Source organism: Symphodus melops (assembly GCF_947650265.1).
Source record: "Symphodus melops genome assembly, chromosome: 18".
In the NCBI taxonomy this organism is placed as follows: domain Eukaryota; kingdom Metazoa; phylum Chordata; class Actinopteri; order Labriformes; family Labridae; genus Symphodus; species Symphodus melops.
This window is the reverse complement of record NC_136708.1, coordinates 7,206,932-7,229,214: the sequence shown is the minus strand read 5'-3', so window position 1 is coordinate 7,229,214 and position 22,283 is coordinate 7,206,932. Positions and strand designations below refer to the sequence as shown.

General features: G+C 40.1%; 2 protein-coding genes across 2 annotated transcripts; both read right to left on the bottom strand.

Moving 5' to 3' along the window:
• Positions 1 to 685: 685 nt before the first annotated feature.
• On the bottom strand, positions 686 to 17,217 carry txlna (taxilin alpha). The gene is made up of 11 exons (XM_079368699.1): positions 17,080 to 17,217; positions 15,396 to 15,579; positions 7,034 to 7,282; positions 6,809 to 6,900; positions 5,333 to 5,503; positions 4,503 to 4,697; positions 3,603 to 3,722; positions 3,438 to 3,512; positions 3,091 to 3,183; positions 2,532 to 2,627; positions 686 to 1,744 (listed from the first exon to the last, which is right to left on the bottom strand). Exons 2-11 carry the CDS (start codon positions 15,568 to 15,570, stop codon positions 1,421 to 1,423), a joined length of 1,590 nt encoding a protein of 529 aa, XP_079224825.1. The 5' UTR covers positions 15,571 to 15,579; positions 17,080 to 17,217; the 3' UTR covers positions 686 to 1,420.
• Positions 17,218 to 17,476: 259 nt separating this feature from the next.
• Positions 17,477 to 20,204, bottom strand: LOC306839802 (E3 SUMO-protein ligase ZBED1-like). Its single transcript, XM_079368702.1, has 4 exons — positions 20,153 to 20,204; positions 19,544 to 20,041; positions 19,313 to 19,452; positions 17,477 to 19,243 (listed from the first exon to the last, which is right to left on the bottom strand). Exons 2-4 carry the CDS (start codon positions 19,677 to 19,679, stop codon positions 18,497 to 18,499), a joined length of 1,023 nt encoding a protein of 340 aa, XP_079224828.1. The 5' UTR covers positions 19,680 to 20,041; positions 20,153 to 20,204; the 3' UTR covers positions 17,477 to 18,496.
• Between the last annotated feature and the right edge of the window lie 2,079 nt (positions 20,205 to 22,283).

Genomic DNA, 22,283 nt, shown 5'->3' with positions numbered 1-22,283 from the left:
TCTGCATAGCAATAGAACTAGATGTTAAACTTACAGAAGACAATGCCAGATGATGAACAGAAGGGGACCCAGGACAGAACCCTGAGGAACACTGGTATTGACTGGAAACCATAAAAAGAACAAAAGACCATAAAAAGAAACCATAAGGCATTGACAATAGGTATAGAGAATGATTCCAACTCCATGCTGATTTTTAAGCATTGAACAATACACCATAACTTCAAGGTTGTCTTCAGATACTGCTCTCGTCTTAAAGCCACAAATCTGAAAGTCCCTTAATGTAGACAGGAGCAGAAATGAAAGACGATGGATTGGTTCCAAGATTGCACTCATCTTGATGTTAAATGTTTTAACATTTTTTTCCTTCAATAGCAAAAAAATGTAATCAACCTACTAAAACTGTAACTGTCTAATCTTTTATTTAACAATAAAACAAAATATACAAGACCAGATACATTTAGTAACGGACATTTGGTTACTTCACATAGTCAGTGAATCTTCATATCCACAGAGATACAATGAATTTGTGAATCAGTCCAGCCATTAAATGGGAAGACAGTAAGATTTTCCATTTCAATTTAATTGGAAAAGTATTCCAGAAGTTACGCTAAATGTATAAAATGGTTTTTAGGAATGAGAAGAAATTTGCAATTTTTGTGAAAGAAACAATTCAGTGGTCCAACAATACATTTTTAAATTCCCTTCTTTATTCCAACTCACTTACGTCAGTGCATGTTTTAAAATCAGAAGAGAAATGCACAAAATTAAGTTAAATAGATAGTGAGACTCAATGACAGGTTCAAAGCCCAAGCAAAACTACAACTGTCTGTTTATGCAATACATTCATGTAGGACAGTGGATATAATGAATACATGTTCTCAGCCAAGTCAGACTGCCACATAAAGAAAACAAAACAAGAGCCAAGAGTTGCATAGATTTCCTTGAACATTCTTCAAGTAAACTTGTTTTGAACTGAAATTATTAGAGCTGGGAGGGGACAATCATAGTCTTGTAAGATACACTTGCAAAACATATTCTTGCAGCTATCGTGAGCAAGATAACTTATCACCTAGCTTTTTTCAACACTTTATATCTTATGCTTAATTTCTTTCAATTTTCAGTATTTTCCTATACAAAAGAAACCCCATAATATTTGTAGCAATAGAATAACTTGAAATCATTCATGAATAAACTTAAAAAGCAAACATCATGAAAGGTGTGCAACCCAACCTTCTAATCATTCATATAAAAACCTGCAAGGCATACTTGTAGGACACATTTTAACCTTGTAATTTCACCTGCTCTGGACTGATGTTTAACATCAGCTCACCAAAGGGAAAGTAGTGGTTTGCAGACAGGGAATGTGCTGTTTGCTGACTTGATGCTGGAGGGGAGCGAAAAGAATGTAAGAATTATTGCTTCATTCCTGTACAGCTATGGACTGTGAATTTTCCCCTTCTAATGTAGCATCTACGTCTAGTTCTGGATCACAGTGGCAGGGCTGGGAGTAGGGCATGGTGTCTGGGTTGCTAGTAAGTTCCAGCAAAGAGTCTGTAGGTGGTGGAGAGGGTGATTCAGTGCCTGGGTTGGACACAGAGGCACTAGCAATGCCACTTTGAGGATCACCAAGCTTCTGAACCTTCTTGTTGAGCTCGTTGCGTTCTACTTTAAGTGCCCGCCGCAGCTTTTCAAGGCGCTGGACTTTACCTTGAAGTGCCTCAAATTCCCGGTCCCGCGTTGATTTCTGCATTCCCCCCCAAAAAACACAAAATGATAAAAATTGTTTGTTAGAGGGATATGTACGAGTTTTTAATTGTGAATTGTTGAGACTGCAGATGTAAACAAGCTCTAAGCCATCTCTTCTACAATGCCTCAAATAGCCTTTTATTTCATTTATGTTAAATATTGAACAAGGTCCCTCAACAAATAAAAATGTATCTATATATCAAGCATGTGATTTGCATTAGACAAAATAGCAGGAACCACACCCTGTAAGAAATCACAGGTGTGTGTGTGTGTGTGTGTGTGTGTGTACATTAAACTATTAGCTTGTAGATTTCCCCAAATTGTCCATACTTCGCTAAAAAGCCACCCCCTTCTTTGAAAATTTGTTTTTAGAAATCATGTATGACATGGGCAACAGAACCTCTTCCAGAATTACTGATTTCTCTGGAAGAGTCACATACCTGACAAAATTAAAAAGTTCATTAATACACTATGAAATTAAGTTTTCCCAAGCCAATTATGTTTATCAGGCCATGTACATTTTTTCTTCAGTCAATTCATTAAAATTGAATCATATGGTGCGTAATAATGTAAAGTTCTGGCAAAATCATCAACTATTTTTACATTTTATGTCTGGATAAAATGCATTACAAGTTCTTGGTCATTTTAATAGACCTAAATATCAACTTTTTTTTTCTCTCAATCAAGCCATCTAAAGCCAGATGTCCATGTGCATTTTTAAGCTTCATATTAGGATACTCAGCAAGTGACCAAAATGGCAAGTTCAGGGTACAATTATGCTTAACCTCCTCTGCCATCTCCAGTAGAGCCTTGTTGCTGCTCTCCCATCTGGATCGATAGATGGCTGTCTCCTTCTCCAGCTTTTTAATCTTTTTAGTCATCTACAAAAAGGACAGAATCAATAGTTAAAGACATAAAACCTTTTCAATACCGGTTGTTTATAAGAACATCTGTGACAAATTTACATTTACAGGATTAAAAATATGAAAGGAGAGAATATATTTTAAAATAGCATTTTTACAATCAGACTTCTAAACTTAAAATTGCAAAGCAAGCATGATTCTATTAGTCTTTAATGGTGGCTCGGTTCAAATAACCAACACACTCGTCCACACCTAGTCTGCACACTCTGTCCACTTTGAGTGGGGTCAAAGACCTCAACATAATGCAGTTACTAAATGTCATGTTTCCCAGCTCTACATAAAAAAATAAATAAAAAAAAAACTATTGTTTTTGTCTGCATAGGACTTTTGTCCATCTTCTGTAATGGATCTAGAAGACATTATAGTTTTAATACCACTATGATAAGGACAACTTCTGGTTTTTGACAACCCTTTACTTTACCTTCTCCATTTCCTGTTTGAATGTAGTGAAGACCTCATTGCTCTTTGACAATGTTGTCTGGAACTCTTCAAATTTCTCTGTGTACAATGAAAGCTGGAAAACAACAAACTTTTCATTATCAATATACGTTTGTGATTGTAGGATATGTACTAAATTAAAATGTTTATACTTTTTAAGATCCAATATTTAGATGTCTCAGTAAGAATGTGGGATTATATTTACACATTTAAAAAATATCAAAATTCTAAAAGTGTCTTTTTTTACCTAGTGCTTATCCTGTATTTTAATACAATTAAATTCCACACGTTTGTACATTTAATAGAAACAGAATAGAAAGTGTAGGACACCTGTTGTTTGAGGTGAACTTCCTGCTGCTTCATCAACTCGCACATCCTTTGTGACTCTACTGCTTCTTTCAGCAGCTATGACCAAAGAAAGACAAAACATTTTTTTTTTGTATTTGTATTTTGTCCCATTATTTTGTGCAATTGTATTATGAAGCAGATAATTACAAAGTCTTTCTCTCTGTCATGGCGGTCCTCTGACTCCTTCAGAAGCTCCTGGGCCTGGTGCAGCTTGGCATCAACCAGCTGTTGTTGAAGGTCTTTGTGCTTTACAACTTTGTCAATGTGCTGGTAATGGTTTCAAAGGGACAGAGATAAAACAAAAACATACCCATTAATTTGCAAGACTGATTATTACTTTCCATAAATTTGAGTGAGGTTGTTATACAGGGTGAAACTGGGGGATGTATTATGTTCACAAAATAAAGAGTTGTGATTAAGTACATACAACCCATCAGAGGTAACACAGAATGGTCAGTTTCGTTGCCTTACCTATTTTATTTATTGCTGCTCAAGTGCATTGTTGTTTGAGGGCGAGGTACATCCCACTCATACAACCACACAAAGTCAGACAATTTATACTGCTGTTATCAAGTGTGAAGTGTGGAGCGATCAGAATGGTTTCATTTACATGGACACAGGCTTGCAACCACATGGAGCAGCAGATGAGAGGCTGAGTTTATAATTCTGCCATTTGTGTCATTTCCGTAATTAGCAAGCCCAGATAAAATAACATTTGCCATTCCATGATTAAATACAAGCATCTTCAAATGCTTCAATCCAGTTGAAACTGACAAGGTTTCAATTTGATGACCTGCTAGCTAGGTGAGATTTCACTCTGTCTGTGGTATGGGCTATTCCTTTGTAGGTAGATAATTGCAAGGAGGCAATATTGATCATTTTTGATATGGCCCTGATCACCATGAAATGTTGAATACTGATAGGCTTTTGCAGAAAACAATTTCCAGATAGTTTCTCAGACAACTTGAACAGTTTCGTCAGAACAAGCCAGAAGATATTTCAGTTTGAAATCACAAAGCAGTTTTCCTTATGCACATGACCACCCACCTCTTCTCGTAGTTTATATTGGTCATAAAGTTTTTTCAGTTTTTCAGCCAGCTCTGTGTTTTCATGTCGAAGACTGGCATTTCTCTCATTGTGCTGCTCCATCTGAGCTTGGATTTCGTTTAGTGTCACCTGGAAATGGGAAGTCACTTCTTTCCTTTTCTCCTCCTCTAGCCGTGTTCTTTGCACTCCCTCATCCTGCAGAGGGGAAGACATTGAAAATTATTTCATTATGTTTGTGAAGGAGAACATTCACAATGCAATGCCCGCCTCAACCCTGGGAAGTTGGTTTCCTTAAGAATCTGAGCTTAAAAGATACATTCTGTGAGTAATTTAAAAAAGACATTTCCCTCCTCTTGAAATGAGTATCTGCAAACTAAAGGTTGTTAAACATTAGTATAGACTAACCATTTTTTACAGTTAATTAGATGAGAATACAACACAAGACTGCCGAAACACCACGTAAAATAGTTACATGTAAAAATTGCCATGGATCCAAATTCTTTGCCAATCAGCCAACATTAGCTGCTCAAAGTAATGGGAGATCAGTGTTTCCCCAAGGTCTACAGCTTTTTTTTTTGGTCCTACAATCAGGTAGCCTGGGTTCTAATCTGACATGTGGCTCCTTTCCTTCACGGCATTTCCCACTCCCTTTCCCTGATTTCCGACTCTAGTCACTATCCTATCTCTAAAATAAGTTATTTTTCTATTTTTATTAACTTAACTTTCAAGGGTGGGTAAGGGGTGCCTAAAGTAAATATCAATGCTTTTCATATACTGTGTTACATATAATCCACACATCAATAAGCCTAAAAATTGGGGCTAATTTGTACCTTTAGAGTGCGATTGTGTCGTTGCAGCTCTCTGCAGAGACTCTCCAGTTTGCTGCGAGCCAAGATGGCCTTGCTATGCTCTGTCCTCAGGTTGTCTTTCTCCTGGACCAGCTGGTTCTGCTTCTTCTGCAGCACACGCATCTGCTTTTCAGTGTTGCGATGCTCCTCCAGCTGTCAAACACATGAACACATGTTGAGGTTGCACTATAGTAAATAAGTAACAGATCGAAACCATTCTGCTAAATTCTACAATTGAATTCAGTTTGAATTCAACCGTGTTTTATCCTACAGTTCAACAGTTTGTTTTCACAATTCAAATCAAGTTCTGAGACATCAAATTGATATGGAAGAGCCACTGAGCGAAGATTCGCCACCTGTAGCAGCACTTGAACTCTAAAGGTCTTTTTATCCTTGTTTGTTTTGATGCACTTTTAATGGTTTTATATGAGTCTCTTTTAACTCATTGACATTTTTGCTCGTCATTGAATATATCTCTGACTATGGCTACAATATGGCATATAAACATTTATGTTAATAAATGTGCACTGTGCCTGTTTTAAATAAATAAACTGTATTCCTTTTTGGCCAATCAGCATCTGTTTGAATGACAACATGTCAAACATCCTTTCACCATTACCACACCTGCATTTTGGTGAAACATGCGGTTTGAAAGTGATGGTAGAAGATTAGAAAACACAAGTAGCTCCTAAAGTTGAGTCATTTCTGTTATGTGCCCCAAACATTTATTTTTATTCATTCTAATGATTTTTTCATAAACTTATAACTCATATGGTCACCACTGGGTAATATGTAAAATATTTACACTAAAATATCATTATTAATTAAATATTGATTAAAATTATGTGAAATAGTTTTGTTGTTGAATACTAACATTGCCTTTAACATTTCCAACAGTTATCAAAGCCAGAGAAATCCTTCATTTGAAAGTTTTAAAAGGCAGCCATGACAGACATGTTTATCATTGCCATGGAAACGGGAGCTTCTATTAAAACCTGCCACACTGTTGCTGTATGTGCTGCTGTGATAAAAATGTCATGTAAATTATACCTGGATACATCGTCGGTACACAGTCTCTGTTTCATCTTGCGACTGTAAACTCGGAGTTTTTTTCATCCACGGTAGTATCAGAGATAATCAATCCCTTGATTCCCTACCTGCCTCAAAGTCATCTTTTTTTTATTGTTTTGGTGCGTTGCAATAAGTTTTAAACACTGAAATAAGGTGGCGAATTTAGTCACATTTAAAACAAAAAAGTAACAGTCTAAAATAACCTATACAATTGTAGATTTCTGACAATTATAAATAACCATGTATTCTATATTTTTTCTGATCTAGAAGAATATATACACAGTAGAAGGGATCTATATGACCTGAAATCAAAATCTGCACATTTTTACAACAGTTTAGTGCCACAAGGTTACTCCACCAGTTAAAAACCTTGTATGAAACACTCACCAACTCTGCATACTTTTTACAAAGACCTGCAAGCTTTTCCTCTGGGGTGCTCAATGTATTCAGAGTCTGCATGAGAAGAGTGATCTCTTTGCCTGTAAAAAAATTGAAAAACAAGCACGGAAAATTACAACTTAGACGTGAATTTCCTATTTTTGTCTTCAGGTGGTCTGGGAGCAAAAGTGACTTTATAAAGTATATCCATTGCAAAAAGAGTGAGTTCTTTACCCAGAGCCTTTACTTTCTTTTTCTCTTGAGTTTTTTTCTGCTCCTTCTGCATCTCATTTGCTCCATTGACTTTCCCAGGTTTTTCATCCTCCCTGTCATTGGTCAGGCCATTGAGCTCCAGCTTGTGTGTCTGGCCATTAGGCAGGGTGCTAGCATCAGCAGAAATGCTCTCACGACAGTAGGTGCTAAGAATGTCCTCCAACTGCCTGCTCAATTCCTCAGCCATGTCACATTGAGTCAGTTCTGCATCTACAGGGGGGTAAATAAATGACAGGTTAAGTTTTTTTTAATTTTTATTTATTTATAAAAATCTGACAACCACCGAAATCATTTTGTACAAGGGACATTCCCATTGACTGAACAGGAATTTAAATTCAGACCAGTTGATTGCTAAAGTTTAAATCTATCTCACAGTATTTGTGGACTAAATGATGTCAAGTTTAGCTAATGCCATAAGTCCTCCTTTCACGATACACATTGCTATATACAGTGGGTACAGAAAGTATCAGACCCCTTTAAATGTTTCACTTTTTGTTTCATTGCAGCCATTTGCTAGAAATCAAAAAGTTCATTTTATTTGTCATTAATGTACACTAAACACCCCATCTTGACAGAAAAAAAACATATGCAGACATTTTTGCAAATTAATTAAAAAAGAAAAACTGAAATATCACATGGTCGTAAGTATTCAGACCGGATACTCCTTTGTTATTTAAGCTGTGTGCTTAGGGGGTCATTGTCTTGTTGGAAGGTGAACCTTCGGCCCAGTCTGAGGTCCTGAGCACTCTGGAAGAGGTTTTCTTCCAGGATATCGCTGTACTTGGCTGCATTCATCTTTCCTTCAATTGCAACTAGTCTTCCTGACCCTGCAGCTGAAAAACACTCCCATAGCATGATGCTGCCACCACCATGTTTCACTGTTGGGATTGTTTTGGGCAGGTGATGAGCAGTGCCTGGTTTTCTCCACACATACCGCTTAGCATTAACGCCAAAAAGTTCAATCTTGGTCTCATAAGACGAGAGAATCTTCTTTGTCATAGTCCGGTAGTCCTTCATGTTTTTTGGCAAACTCTATGCGGGTTTTCATATGTCTTGCACTGAAGAGAGGCATCCGTCGGGTCACTCTGCCATAAAGCCCTGACTGGTGGAGGGCTTCAGAGATAGTTGACTTTGTGGTTATTCTTTACCTCTCTCACCAAGGCTCTTCTCCCACGATTGCTCAGTTTGGCTGCACGGAAGGGTCTAGGAAGAGTTCTGGTCGTCCCAAACTTCCATTTAAGGATTAAACTGTGCTCCTAGGAACATTAAGTGCTGCAGAAATTCTTTTGTAACCGTGGCCAGATCTGTGCCTTGCCACAGTTCTGTCTCTGAGCTCCTTGGGCAGTTCCTTTGACCTCATGATTCTCATTCGTTCTGACATGCCCTGTGAGCTGTAAGGTCTTATATAGACAGGTGTGTGCCTTTCCTAATCAAGTCCAATCAGTTTAATTAAACATAGCTGGACTCCAATGAAGGAGCAGAACCATCTCAAGGAGGATCAGAAGAAACAGCATGTGAGTTAAATATGATTGTCACAGAAAAGAATCTGAATACTTAGGACCATGTGATATTTTTCTTTTTTTAATACATTTGCAAAAATGTATACATTTCTGTTTTTTTTCTGTCAAGATAAGGTGCCGAGTGTACATTAATGAGAAATAGAGAATGAGAAATAGCAAATGGCTGCAATTAAACAGTGAAACATTTAATAGGGGTCTGAATACGAGTAAATCATACTTTTGCTTAATTAAGGTTAAACTCGTCTTGGGTAGTCCTTACAAACCTGCTTGTAGTCTTTGCAGCTACCATGGTAACACCTGCTCGTTACAACCAACCACCTCTGCTCTACAGCTGCTGATGCTCACCATATTACTGACGGATCCCAAATTAACTTTTTGATTTACTGGTCAATGTGGCAGGGAGATGAAAAATACAGGCCAAACATGTTTTAATGGCTGAAATAACAGATAGTGTTTTTGTGTCACCTAAACATCTGTTGCTGTACATCTAATTGAGAAAGCATTATGTTCTGTTGAATCAATCACAGATTGACTGTGTCATAGATTCAGTAATTTTATCAGATCAGGAAATTGAGAAACTTTATATATATATATTATAATATATATTTGCTTGCCTTCGGTAGTTCCTAGAGCCCCCTGCTCTCTGAACCCCCCTGCATTAAACGTCATTATAGACAAAAAACTTAGATCCATCAAAGAATAATTAATTATTAATTTACCAAACAAGTTCTCTCTTGATTTAGCTTTGACAACATTAGACATTTAATATAAATCAGTCTGTTCATAGACTGGTGTAGTTTTGAGTCCTAAAACCAGGAAGTGAGTTAGCATTTTAGCGCCATGGGTTCCTAACTCTAAAAGTCAATGGGGATTTTGAATGGGTTTGTGTGTAGACGCCTGAAAAAAGGTCTGTGGTTAACAAGCTGAAGAGATGTTGACGTTTTGTTAGACGAGAAAAACTACGTCACCTAAGACCCCACTTGTGACTTTTAAAGTTTATACGCAAACTTTAAACGCCGGTTGATAACGAGTATCTAACTGAAACTACAGTGGTTGTCACAGACATTAAACGTCATCACGCCGGGAACTCTCTCCCTAATCCTCCTTACAGCCTCTAGTCATGTTTTTCAGTGCTCTTGCAAATATTAGGTTGATAAACTTATTAAGCTGACGTTTAGCCATCTTGTCAAATCCACTGATTAGATCAATGAAGCATAACGGTCGTGACGTCATTAAAAATCGACCGCTAGCGCATAACGTAAGCTTTTTACTTCTCTCGGCTGCATTAACTCTTCAAACTTACTATAAATGATGTTCATCTGTAAAGATTATCCCGCTAAACAAAACAACGCGTCAGAAACGTGTTTGACACAGAGCTTATTTTCTGCAATCATCGAAAATCCAATGCAAAAATCCCATAGGCGAATTTTCGTAGGAACCACCGTCGCCATTTTTTCGGGTTGGCCTACAAAATTACGTCATTACTATACCAGTCTATTATCATGCTGTGCGTGCATTCAGCGCGCTCACAGGCTAAGACTACAGAGACTGTGAGAGAATGCTGCCATTGTCACGTTAGCTGCAGACATGGTGAGAGTGAACGGAAAAAAGCCGCCGTTTGACCGAATCACGTGTTCCCGACTCTGATGTAAAGATCATGGTTCAACTGTGTGCATCAGCGCTGTGCTTGTGTGTGTGTGTGCACAAGTGCGTGTGTATGTGCGTGCGTTTGCGTGTCAGACTCTTCATGTGCAGCAGAGAGGAGCAGGTAGCTGCAGCTACAAAGAGAGGAGCAGGTAGCTGCAGCTACATTAAACGCGTTTAATACTCATAGCATAGTATTAATAACGAAAAAAAAACACCTAAATGAGGCCTTGAGGCAGCGGAAATTCCTCTAACAATTTTTGAAATCAAATTACTTGAGGAATCGTTTCAGCTTTAGATTAAATTAGTATATTTTGAGTTATATGGTGTTGCAAACAAAATTGATAATAAATAATACTATTTAAATACTTTTTGCTTTCAGTTTTATTAAATCATAACAGCTGACTTTGGACTCTCCCATTCTAGTAGAGACTGAAACCACAGTTAAGATTGGAGGGGAAGCCGCTTGCAGAGACTATGTGGTAACTAGGGATGGGCACGAGCACTCGAGTACTCGCCACTGACTCGATTATTTGACTTCCGAGTCATTACTCGCGCTGCTTTTGGCTCATACAGCGTTATTCTTGTAACCCAGCTTTTTATTTTCGCCTCACTGAATATACTCGCGGGAAATGATGAACGGGATACAAGAGTATGACTTCTCCGGCCACGGCTTAAGTACACACGAGCCAGATGTCAACAAAAACAATAGACTCTACGGCAAATCTCAAGGGACAAATCAGACAGAAAGCAAAAGCATAACAAATACAGAACTTTCTGCTACACTTGCGACATGTCAGTCAAGAAAAGTGATGACAAAACGATGAAATGAATGTTCAGTGCAAGATTTCTGGTGTTAAAATTGTATACCTAAGAAATATTAGTTTGATACTTATAACACAATTGGAAAACAGCGAGACCGAAACAGGCAGTCTCGCGTCATGTCGTTAGCCTGCTAATAAACAAAATGGTAACTGGAGATACACTTCCATTAAGACCTCAGGGTGTTTGACGAGCCAGAGTACAAGCTGCCATCACAGAGAACAACAGGTATGAGGCTGCTCTTTTAGAGTGTTAAGCAACACAGTATAAAGTACATATAGCCTACGCTGCTATCGTGACATGACGATCGCTTTCTGTTGTTGGCAATTTATTTATATTTATCTTTAAATATTGTATGTTTATGTCAGTTTACAAGAATAACTGGCATTGTTATAAATTTCCTATGTTTTCTTTGCATCATACAGGGTCCTCCTGCGATTCCGGCAGTATGCAGTAGCAATTAGTGGAGACATCCGAGCTATGTTCCATCAGGTTGGCCTCCTTCCGGAAGACAAGCTGAGGCAGTGCCTGGCTTCAGGAGGCTTTGAGATCAGGCAGTGGGCAAGCAACATCCCAACAGTCGTCTCCCGTCTCCCATCTACCATCTACGGTCAGATCCGAACTCTGGCTAGCTGAGAAGCAGACTGACCCTCAGGAGCCAGCTCTGGGTTTGCGATGGCACTGTCCTAGTGATCAACTTGGCTACCGGTCCAAAGCCATGGACCGTGAGACCCCCACGATGCGGCACATATACAAAGTGTTAGCCCGACAGAATGATCCACTTGGAGTGATTATACCTTACACAACCAGGGCCAAGATTCTTGTTCAGAGGTTGTGGGCAAAAAAGAGGAGTTGGGACGACCCAAACCTTCCACCGGACATAGTCGAGGCCTGGTCTAGCTGGGAACAGGAGCTTCCTGAGCTGGGGTGGCTCCAAAGCGTCAACAGTCAATGCCACGGCTAGAGCTCTGTGCAGCATTGACTGGTGCACAGTTGTCGTCCCTTATCCATCAAGAGCTCACCCTTAACATCACTCAGACCTTCCTATGGACCGACTCCACTACAGTCCTGACTTGGATGACATCTGAGTCATGTAGGTTTAAAGTTTTCGTGGGTACAAGAGTCTCTGAGATTCAGGAGTTGACAGCCACGCACACCTGGCGGTATGTTGATACAGCAAACAACCCAGCTGACGACCTCACCTGTGGAAAGACTTTGGCTGAGCTGGCGACATCAAGCAGATGGATTCAAGGACCACCGTTCCCGCATGCTTCCCATGACAGTTGGCCATCGCTTCCTTCCTCTGCAGGCTCAGAAGACATTTCTGAGCTAAAGCAAAGTATCTTCTGCGGTCTCACACAGACAGGCCCAAAACCTAAGACACCAGACGCCATACAGTTCAGCAGTTGGACGGAACTGGTTAAGGCCACTCAAGAGGCAGTTATGGACTCTTCCGCACATCTGCCTGGACCTCGTGATGCTGACACCCTCCAGCTCCAGGCCAGCCAAGCAGACTGCTTTCCAGAGGAGATGAAGTGTCTCAGGGTAGGGAAACCAGTACCACCAAGCAGTAAGCTCAGTATGCTTTCACCCAAGATGGATCTCACGATGGGCCTGATCCGTTTGGGGCCATGGGTCCACAGCTTCAGGAAGGACTTGAAAGGCACCAGATTAAGTTTAAGTTAAATCCACCAGCCACACCTCATTTTGGCGGTGCCTGGGAGAGGGAGATCCGGTCTGTCAAGCAGGCCCTACAGGTGGTCATCGGCACACAGTCCCTCCAGGAGGAGGTCTTGTTGACGCTCCTGATTGAAGTAGAAGGCATCCTCAACGCGAAACCATTAGGTTATGTTTCTTCAGGTGTGGCTGACCCGGATCCTGTGAAGCCAAGTATGTTGTTGATGGGGCGGCAGGTGACCTATGCAGCGGACACACTTACAAAGAGGCGATGGCGCCACTGCCAGATTATGGTGGATCACTTCTGGGCGAGGTTTCTCCGGAGTTACCTACCGACCCTTCAAGTACGCCAGAAATGGAGGCAACCTGCTGACAATATTGCCCAGGACACTGTGGTGATGGTGGTTGATCCTCAGCTACCACGAGCTCACTGGCCGGTCGGGAGGGTAGTGAAGCTGAATGCAGGTTCCGGTGGATGCATCCGTTCTGCCGAGGTCCACGTTGGGGACAAGACTTACCTGCGTCCAGTGGCACGTCTGGTCCAGCTACCGGCCATTCTGGATGGCTGTACGGACTGAGGGACTTCTGCAGCCCCATAGGGAATTTACAAGTTCTTACATAATAGCCATGCTATTCTGGGGGCGGCTGTTATAAATTTCTTATGTTTTCTTTGCCTTTTCGTTATTAGCTAATGCTAACTCGCGCTGTGCTAACTCGTGACTAGCAGGTCACGTGATTCATAGTGTTTGTATTCTCTTGTTATTCCCAGAATACCATCATATCATCTCAAAAGGAGCTGGAAGGTTGTTTGCCGTTGCATATAAAAGACATGAAAGGACTGACCGGTGTATCCTTCCTTCCTCTTTCTCTCTGACCGGAGCAACTGTGTGGATGAAGTGTTCCAGAACATACAGTCTTTAATGCACTAATAATCTCCAAGCAATAATCTCTAATAGGCATAAAAGGCATTTTACTGGGTGTTTGTCATTTTACAGGCATAAAAGAATCTTGCGTTTCATGCGAGATTTTTTTTATGATAAAAAATAAATATCATGCAAATAATAATCTGTGAGTACTCGAGTACCCTTTCATTAGGTTATTAGAGTACTCGACTACAGAGATAACAGTTAATTGCCACCCCTAGTGGTAACTGAACCATACACAAACTTTCCAGTGATCAGGAAAACTAATGCAACCCTGTATGACCTTAAAAATAAAGTGCCATTATATTAAAAGACGGTTCATATGAAAATAAGAACGATTTTGTCCCCGATTCTCCCCTTCTGATAATCTTAAGGATGCCCTGTTTTCCCGCCTGATCGGGGGATGTTCGCAATTGAAATCGGTTCACACTGTATGACCAACACTGTCAAACCTCCGATTATTTATCGCTGTGTGTGGTCAGTAAGGTTTGGGAAATCGGCAGACAATTTTAAGATCCTGCCGAGTGAACCAGCCTTTAGTCGGTAAATAACACTCTTACAATGCAATTACTAAAAAGGTCATATCAGTCAGCGATTCAACATCTGTGGAGGCTGTCTGGAGATGACAGTGGGAGTAGGTTTAAATAAGTCTGATCAACAGAAGAAAAACTTCAGTAAAGTGCAAAACTTCTTTTCACAAACACTCAAGTAGTTATTGAGCTGACATCACCAGTTCATATTTGTTTGGAAATCATATGAATATAGGCATTTGCATCTTGCATGGCTTTGGGTCAGTATTTCGCTTAATGAATAATAACAATATATTATACTGCAAAAGGCATATGCTCATTTTCAGTTTCATTTCGTCTTCCTGCCAGGGTGCACTGTCAACACGATCGCTGAGGAGGTTGGCCAAGAGATGAGTTTATTTTGTCAAAAACCAATTCATTGGTTTGAGTTTTTCTTTGGTTGGCTACAGCCCAACATGCCACATTGAATATTACACACACAAATCCAGGTTACACCTTTCGCAGCAATTTGGAGTTCAGCTGGTTAAACTTTTGAAAGTTTATATTTGATTTTAAACACTATTACACACATACACTAGTGGCTTTTGCTCAGAGGTGAAGCAGTATGCCCCCTTTTCACACGATAGGATCCCCTGGGAGAGAAATTTAAAATGCACAGCACTTCTGGATCCTTACTCTTTTATTGCTGGGTCATGTTGATTTACTATCCATTGTTTTTGAGTCAAGTAGCTGACTGGCTGAGGCTAGAGAGGGTCAAAAGTCACCTTTTGCTTATGTCCCTGTAGTGAACATAGTTGTTTCTCAATAATTAAAAAATGAAACACCAGCTGTAAGTGCTGTGTTGAAAAACATGTTTTTCATAAACTTTACAATATGCTTGAAATAAAAAACACAGTTTTAAAGCAGAAATCATCTTCTCTAAAATAGTAGAAAATAAATAACTTGTATTTCTTGTAAACAATTTTTCTGCTGTATTTATATTTTACTCATTTTTGTTCAGTGTCATCTTCCCTGAACACAAAATGTGCCCAAACTACAGACGTCACAGATTGGACGTGTTGTCATGTGACCCCAGAAAAAAATCAAAATAATCAACATGGGGAAGATTACAACGGTTAGGTTTTAAATGTCGGTTTCAATTCATTTTCTATGAATTGCCCGAGCCCTATTTGACATGCAATTTACCTTGTAAATATTACATTTTTACCTTCACTTCCCACCTCATCACATTGTGGAGGTGTGTCTGTGTCTTGTTGAGACTCTTCGGGTCTGTCACCATCCAAGTTAACTTTTGCAGCTGTAGGTGACTCCATGCCTCCTTTCCCAGGTAGAGCTTCCTCACTGCTCTGGGAGGCAGACTCTTCTGTGTCTTGTTTTTTCATCTCCAGTTTCTATTAGAATAGAAAAACAATGGCAATTAACTCAATAACCCATTAAGACACAGTTTCTAAATGTAGCTATGACCCACACAGACATTCCCAAAGAATGGGCAGCATTTACTGCAATTGACCAACCTTACACATGGACTGGCCTACAGGCAACAGATAGCATAATTAACTAAATGAAGGGACAACTGTGTCCCTTCTTAAGGGACACAGTTGTCCCAACTGTCTCCCATCTTAAAAAAAAACCCCACAAAGATGTTAAACACATAATCTAGGCTAAAAGCCTCATTAGTGTTGGTGGGATTCAAATCTTTCCAATAATAATCTATTGTTTGAACTAAAAAACACATTATGACCCTGCTCAAAGAGGATAATTTCTCAAAAGTACAAATCACAGCCGATAGGATGGCATGATAAAGCTAAAATCTGCAAGAAAAACCACAAGCAAACCAGAATGTGAAACACTTTTTTATAGCTGAATGGCAAATCAGCATTTTAATATTATTAGTTTTAATTATCAAATTATATTTTAATTCAGTTCCTGCAGCCCTAACTTGTATGTGATTGCTTTCATGATGTGAATAAAACACTGGACACTTTTCTCAGTACCATAAGGTCAGGGGTTCGAGCCATGTGTTGGTGATACTAACATACAGCTCTAGATCAGTGACAGAATAAGCCCTTGTGAAAGCAACTGTTTCTCAATACATTATTTTATATCTTTTTTCTCAATACATTATTTTATATCTTTTTTTACATGGCTGTTGAAAGCAATGAATGACGAGTCCTAAAGTAATGTCATTATGGAGCCCCCCTCATAGCAGATCAGCCTCTATAACGTTAACACAGTAATAGCCTGCAATTACAGTGAAACCACATGTGTAATCGATAGTCAGTCCGATATTAATACCAAAATAGAAATGTATAGTGGCATAGTGTCGCTGAACAGCGACATGCAGATGTTTCCAAAGAGTCGGAGAAGGCCACATGCCGCTTTTTGAACCTCGTGTTATTGCTAACGATCTCTAGTTTGTACGAAAAGTAAATGTTGGAATTAAGCATAGCAGCTAAAAAGAAATTGCCAGTGGCTGTGAGTTTCTCATAGTAACTACATGCACTGACAGAAATGTATCCCGAGGGTTTTTAAGTGACCATTAATTTAGAGTCAGTAAAACTACGCATTTTTTTTGATAACGTAGATCTACGTTAACGCAACATCAAAATACTGTGACATCTCACGTGGGCTGAATTATAAATGTCTATTAAAGGAACACATTCCATTTAGTCTGCTCATTACTCAAAAGCTTTTATTTCCCCCCTACTTAGGTTTTCAGTAAGCTAGCACATGCTAACGTCTGATAGCACTTAGGTTTAACCAAAGTGCCAGGACGACTACTAGTTAGCCAATGCAACCTCGTGCAAACAGAGAACAAAACAATATAAACATAAGCTACCACACATTAACTTTTTAAATATAATTTCCTCAGATATAATGGGATTATTTACCTTTAAGCTCGAGCAGTAAACGGCTAATGTGTTTCCGCAATGGTGTGAACTAGATGTCTTCCGGTCTTCTTCTTCTTCTCGAGCTTAATGGCGGATCACAAACCAATGTGTAAAGGATACTGCCACCAGGTTTCATATTACTTGTAAGTGATTAATAATATCCCCCCCACCCCCCGAGAATTTCGGCATTTATTATGAATGCAGTATGATGATTATGAATGATAATCATAATGCACATTTTACAATCTAAACCTGTATCTTTCAGAAAACTCACTTCTCCCTAAAATCCAAACTCCATCTCTATTCGAGTTCATATATCCTATACGGGTCAGTTCTCCTTTCTCACAATATTCTATTCAATCGCAGTTTTTGAGAGGGAATCCTGTGCAAATCACATTAAAACTAGTGATGGGCAAATGAAGCCCCATGAATCACTGAGGCTTTCTAGCCAATTGCTTCACCAAAAGGTTCACTCCTCGAGGCCTCATTGAAACAGTGAATACTGCCATCTGCTGGACAAAATAACATTACATTCAATGCCAAAGTACCGTGACCTGAGCTGAAATGTATAATTTACTTATGTGTGCAGAAAAAATAAACAATGGATATTTCTATGGTATGATCATGTTTAAGTATCTGGAAAACAACACAGATATGGAGCTCTGTTCTAAATTAAAAAAACAATGACAACTTTTCAAGACTTCATATTTTTATTCAAAAACAACAATTTTTCCAATGTCTTTGGATTTAGGCGGTTTCTTCGCTTTGATAAGACTTCTCCAGCTTTGGAAAAACCCCGTTCACAAGGCACAGATGATGCTGGGGAGCATAACCACATTAACGCAAGTTTGTAGATGTGAGGATACATAGTTTTATGTTCATGCCAATACACCATTGGATCCTCATCCCGGGAAATATTCATTTCCGCCATGTATCGATCAACTTCGATGATTGCATCTGCCACCACACTTGTGCTGCTCCCGCTGCTGCTTATTGCGTCATCCAGCAGCTGCCAAAGTTCACCTAACAACAACAAAAGGGGGGGGGGGGGTCATACACAGCACAATACCATTATCATAATCAAGGACACAGATGGGGTTACTTACTATTGCCTGCAGATTGAGCCACGCGGGTGTGCAGCTGTTCTGGGGAGGCAGAGGCTTCATTCCTTATGAGGACAGCACATTCATTTTTCAGCCTGTTGACTGCTTCTTGTCTTCTTGTGGCGTTTTCAAATCCTAGCGTTTTAAATCTTGGATCTAGTAGTGTTGGCATTGTCAGGGCACCTGCGGACTCAACAGAATTGATGTGGTCCCTCAGACGTCGAACAGGTTGTCCCCCAGCTGCCTCGCAATGGTGGATGTAATTGTCTGCATCTTGGTCGATATGGCGTGATGCAACATCTTCATAAGCGGTATTACTTTGGATGAAGAAACTCGCTTTTCGGCTGACACCTCAGTTGTTGCTTGATGGAATGGAGCAAGTACACAAAGAGTATTGTTGACGTGTCATACTCAGCTGCTGTTAAGGGCATGACGTCTGTTTTTAGTGACGCCAGGGCTGCCCCCACTGGCTCTCTCAGCTCGTACAGCCGCTGCAACATGAGGAATGTGCTGTTCCAACGCGTGTCTACTTCTATTATCATTTTGTAGGGCTGCCTTGCCATCTGCACCTGCACCTGGACCAGTCTCTCTTTGGCAGTAGTGCTGGTTCGAAAGACAGTCACCAACCTTCTGCATTTCTGCCTCAATTCATTCAGTCCTTCTACATCATCAAATGACTTGCGAACCATTAGGTTAATGGTGTGGGCTATGCATACTGTATGCCTCACATTTAATTGCCTCACACATGCGCCCATGTTAGATGCACCATCAGTGACAAGACACCTAACCTTGTCTCTTATGCCCCACTCCTCCATGAGCTGGACATGTCCTGCTGCCAGGTTTTCTGCAGTATGGGCCTTCGGAAAATGTTGTACCCCAAGCAGATTGGTGCGGAGCTTGTCTTCATCGTCAATGAAATGACATGTTACAGCGAGGTAGGCGTCCATATTGATGGATGTCCACATGTCAGACGTCAGGCTGACAGCCACAGCCTTCTGGACCTGCTCTCTGGCCTTCTCCTTGGCCTCATGATATTTTTTATCCACCATTGCTTTCAGAGCCTGAGGGTAAAAAGAAGAGCTGTTATGATGACCAACATAAAAATTAACACTTTGGCTCTGTTTACACACCTTTCTACTGGGGAGAATATAGTTGGGATCCATTAAATGCATGAGCTCCCTGAAGCCCACATCCTCCACAATGGAGAACGGCTGGGAGTCCTTGATGATCATGTTGACCACAGCCTCATCCACCATTGCTTTTCTGGAACCTGTAACAGTTATAAATTAACAGTTATGCTGCTGTGTTGTAGGAGCTGAACATGAGATTTTGTCAACGTGCAAAAACATATGTGATGGTACTTTGGCTTGTATCTGGCCTGTTGGCAGGCTGGGCATGCTCATGCAGGGCTCTGTAATGGCGCAGCATTGAGGAAGTGTTGTTGCTGTATGTAAGCTGTTTGTCACACACCAAGCACCTCACCTTAAACGAAGTCATGCATATTAGGACTGATAGTTCAATGTATATATTCACTTCACTGTATGTGAGTTTTCACACATACAAACCTTGTTATGAGTAGTCAATTCAAAAAACTCCCATACAGGTGAGGACTTCCTCTTTCTTGCTGGCTCCATCTGTGAGAAAAGGGATTTGTAGCAAAACAAAACAAAAAATAAACTGGCTCCTTCCAGTGCTTCACCAAAATGCTCTTAGTGTCTTGTTGTAAAATCACGCTTACCATAACATACGTGCACCATCACATGAATAAATCATTACCCAACACCAGTGGGTTTTTTTTTTCAACTTCTTTTATTCATGATACATAAACCAGTTGTACATATTTCACTTAAACATGTTGTCTTTACGAATGAGTAACACTGCTGTCAAACCGTGGCTCCCCCATACATGAGTCAAAGTAGAGTGTAGTTTATGTGACTGAAGAAGGTGACATACTAAAATACAAGAGTGACATTTACAAACAGAATAACACACACACACACACAAGTGTAGAAGTAAAGAAATATATATATATATATACACTATATCTCACATCAACGCCCTACAGTGGGGGAAATATTCTACTCTAATCCTACTTCACCTACTCTCCTGACAAACTCTCTCCAACTCACACTAACTCTCTCCAACTCGCAATAACTGTCTCAAACTCGCAATAACTCTCTCCAACTCCTCTCACCAACGCCGACTACACCCACACAGTGTGCCGCGAGGTTTGAAACGTTTTATGGGGAAGTGATACGGTGAACGAACCAATCACGTGATCTGTCCAAACCGAGGCCTCGTTTGTCATTGGTTACGTCATTTTCCGGAAGCGATACAGGCCTCTAAGCGCGGCTTCATTTTACACGCCCACTTTTACTCGAGACAAGCCTCAATGCCTCAGTTCATTTGTCCCATCACTAATTAAAACATTCAACACATTCGGTCTATGGTGAAATCTCAGGAGTAGGTTGGATAAATTTAAAGCTACAGTCAGATACTGCCCTCTAAAGGAATCACTTAGTCACTGTAAGCAGGTGCTTCTCTCTGAAATGTGCATAGTGAAGGATAACCAGCTCAAATGCAAGATAAAGAGTCAATATATGTGTATGTATGTGCATATACTTATGATAGGATAATAACACACTTGACAACTTTGCAGAAGACAAAACTTGTATTTCCTTTAACTTGTCTTGCTGCCTTTGAACTCATTTCAATGGGAAAAAAAGTGTAGCATATCATATTTCAGTTGTCTAGGGTTTTTTTGTTGTTATTTTCAGACAACTGTGCAATGAGGACAATGCATGTGATGTGGTCCTGTTGTATTAAAACAGTGTTCAGCAGCAGCAGCACTAAGTGCAGGGTGAAGAATGGACTAATTATACCTAAACAGAGGGCGATGCAGAAGTCCAAAGAGGACACACAACATCAACCTATTTGGAAAACCTTTAAAGATTAAGAGAAAAAGAGAAGTGTCCAAAAGACGTTCTGGAAATGAGCTTTAACAAAAAGTGGAAGCAGAAGCAGGGAGGGCAACACAAAAAGTTGAATAATAAACAAAAACAGTAATAAGTTAAAAGATAAAAACAAAAACTTAAAATAGACATGGGGGAAAAACACAAGCCATACTTGGATAGATATTCAACAAATTAATAGAATCAAAGAAAAAATATTTTTAGGTTTGAACACAGGGCCAATTGCTGCTGCCTCTGTGGGTATCAGTCTCTTGCAGTGTTCTCTTCCAAGTATTTGGACTTTACATTCACATATCTCCTCTGACTGATGTCGGACTCCTCTGTGATGGCGTGACTAGACCCCGTGTACCATTCTCCCCCATAAACGTTGACTCCAGCCTGGGGTCCTGGTTAGATTCTTCCTGCATGGGGAAACAGAAATTAGTAGGTTTTCTCTGTAATGCGAAAATATTATTCTGTTTAACTTCTATGTCGTTCTAAAATGTCAAATTTAAAAAACGAGTCAAGGACCACTGATATTGCCTATACTGCGGGCTGACTTAGATGTTTAAGGTCTTTATCCTATTTTTAAGGCAGGGAAAAAGAATTCCTCCACCATGATATATACTCAACAAAAATATAAACGCAACACTTTTGTTTTTGCTCCCATTTGTCATGAGATGGACTCAAAGATCTAAAATTCATTCCAGATACACAATATTACCATTTCTCTCAAACATTGTTCATAAATCTGTCTAAATGTGTGATAGTGAGCACTTTTGCTTTGCTGAGACAATCCATCCCACCTCACAGGTGTGCCACATCAAGATGCTCATCAGACACCATGATTAGTGCATAGGTGTACCTTAGACTGTCCACAATAAAAGGCCACTCTGAAATGTGCAGTTTTGTCTCACAGCAAAATGCCACAGATGGCGCAAGCATTGAGGGAGCGTGCAATTGGCATGCTGACAGCAGGAATGTCAACCAGATCTGTTGCTCGGGCATTGAATGTTCATTTCTCCACCATAAGCCGTCTCCAAAGGCGTTTCAGAGAATATGGCAGTACATCCAACCGGCCTCACAACCGCAGACCACGTGTAACCACACCAGCCCAGGACCTCCACATCCAGCAGGTTCACCTCCAAGA

What these genes read in the sequence shown, in the direction of transcription:
- txlna (XM_079368699.1), bottom strand. Translation starts at nt 15,570, where the DNA reads ATGAAAAAACAAGACACAGAAGAGTCTGCCTCCCAGAGCAGTGAGGAA. An exon ending in AAAGAAAGTAAAGGCTCTGG is followed by an intron (nt 6,901 to 7,033) that starts GTAAAGAACTCA and finishes ATTTTTTTACAG; the next exon opens with GCAAAGAGATCACTCTTCTC. An exon ending in ATGACAGAGAGAAAGACTTT is followed by an intron (nt 3,513 to 3,602) that starts GTAATTATCTGC and finishes CTTTGGTCATAG; the next exon opens with CTGCTGAAAGAAGCAGTAGA.
- LOC306839802 (XM_079368702.1), bottom strand. Translation starts at nt 19,679, where the DNA reads ATGACTTCGTTTAAGGTGAGGTGCTTGGTGTGTGACAAACAGCTTACA. An exon ending in CAGGCCAGATACAAGCCAAA is followed by an intron (nt 19,453 to 19,543) that starts GTACCATCACAT and finishes TAACTGTTACAG; the next exon opens with GTTCCAGAAAAGCAATGGTG. An exon ending in ATATTCTCCCCAGTAGAAAG is followed by an intron (nt 19,244 to 19,312) that starts GTGTGTAAACAG and finishes TTTTACCCTCAG; the next exon opens with GCTCTGAAAGCAATGGTGGA.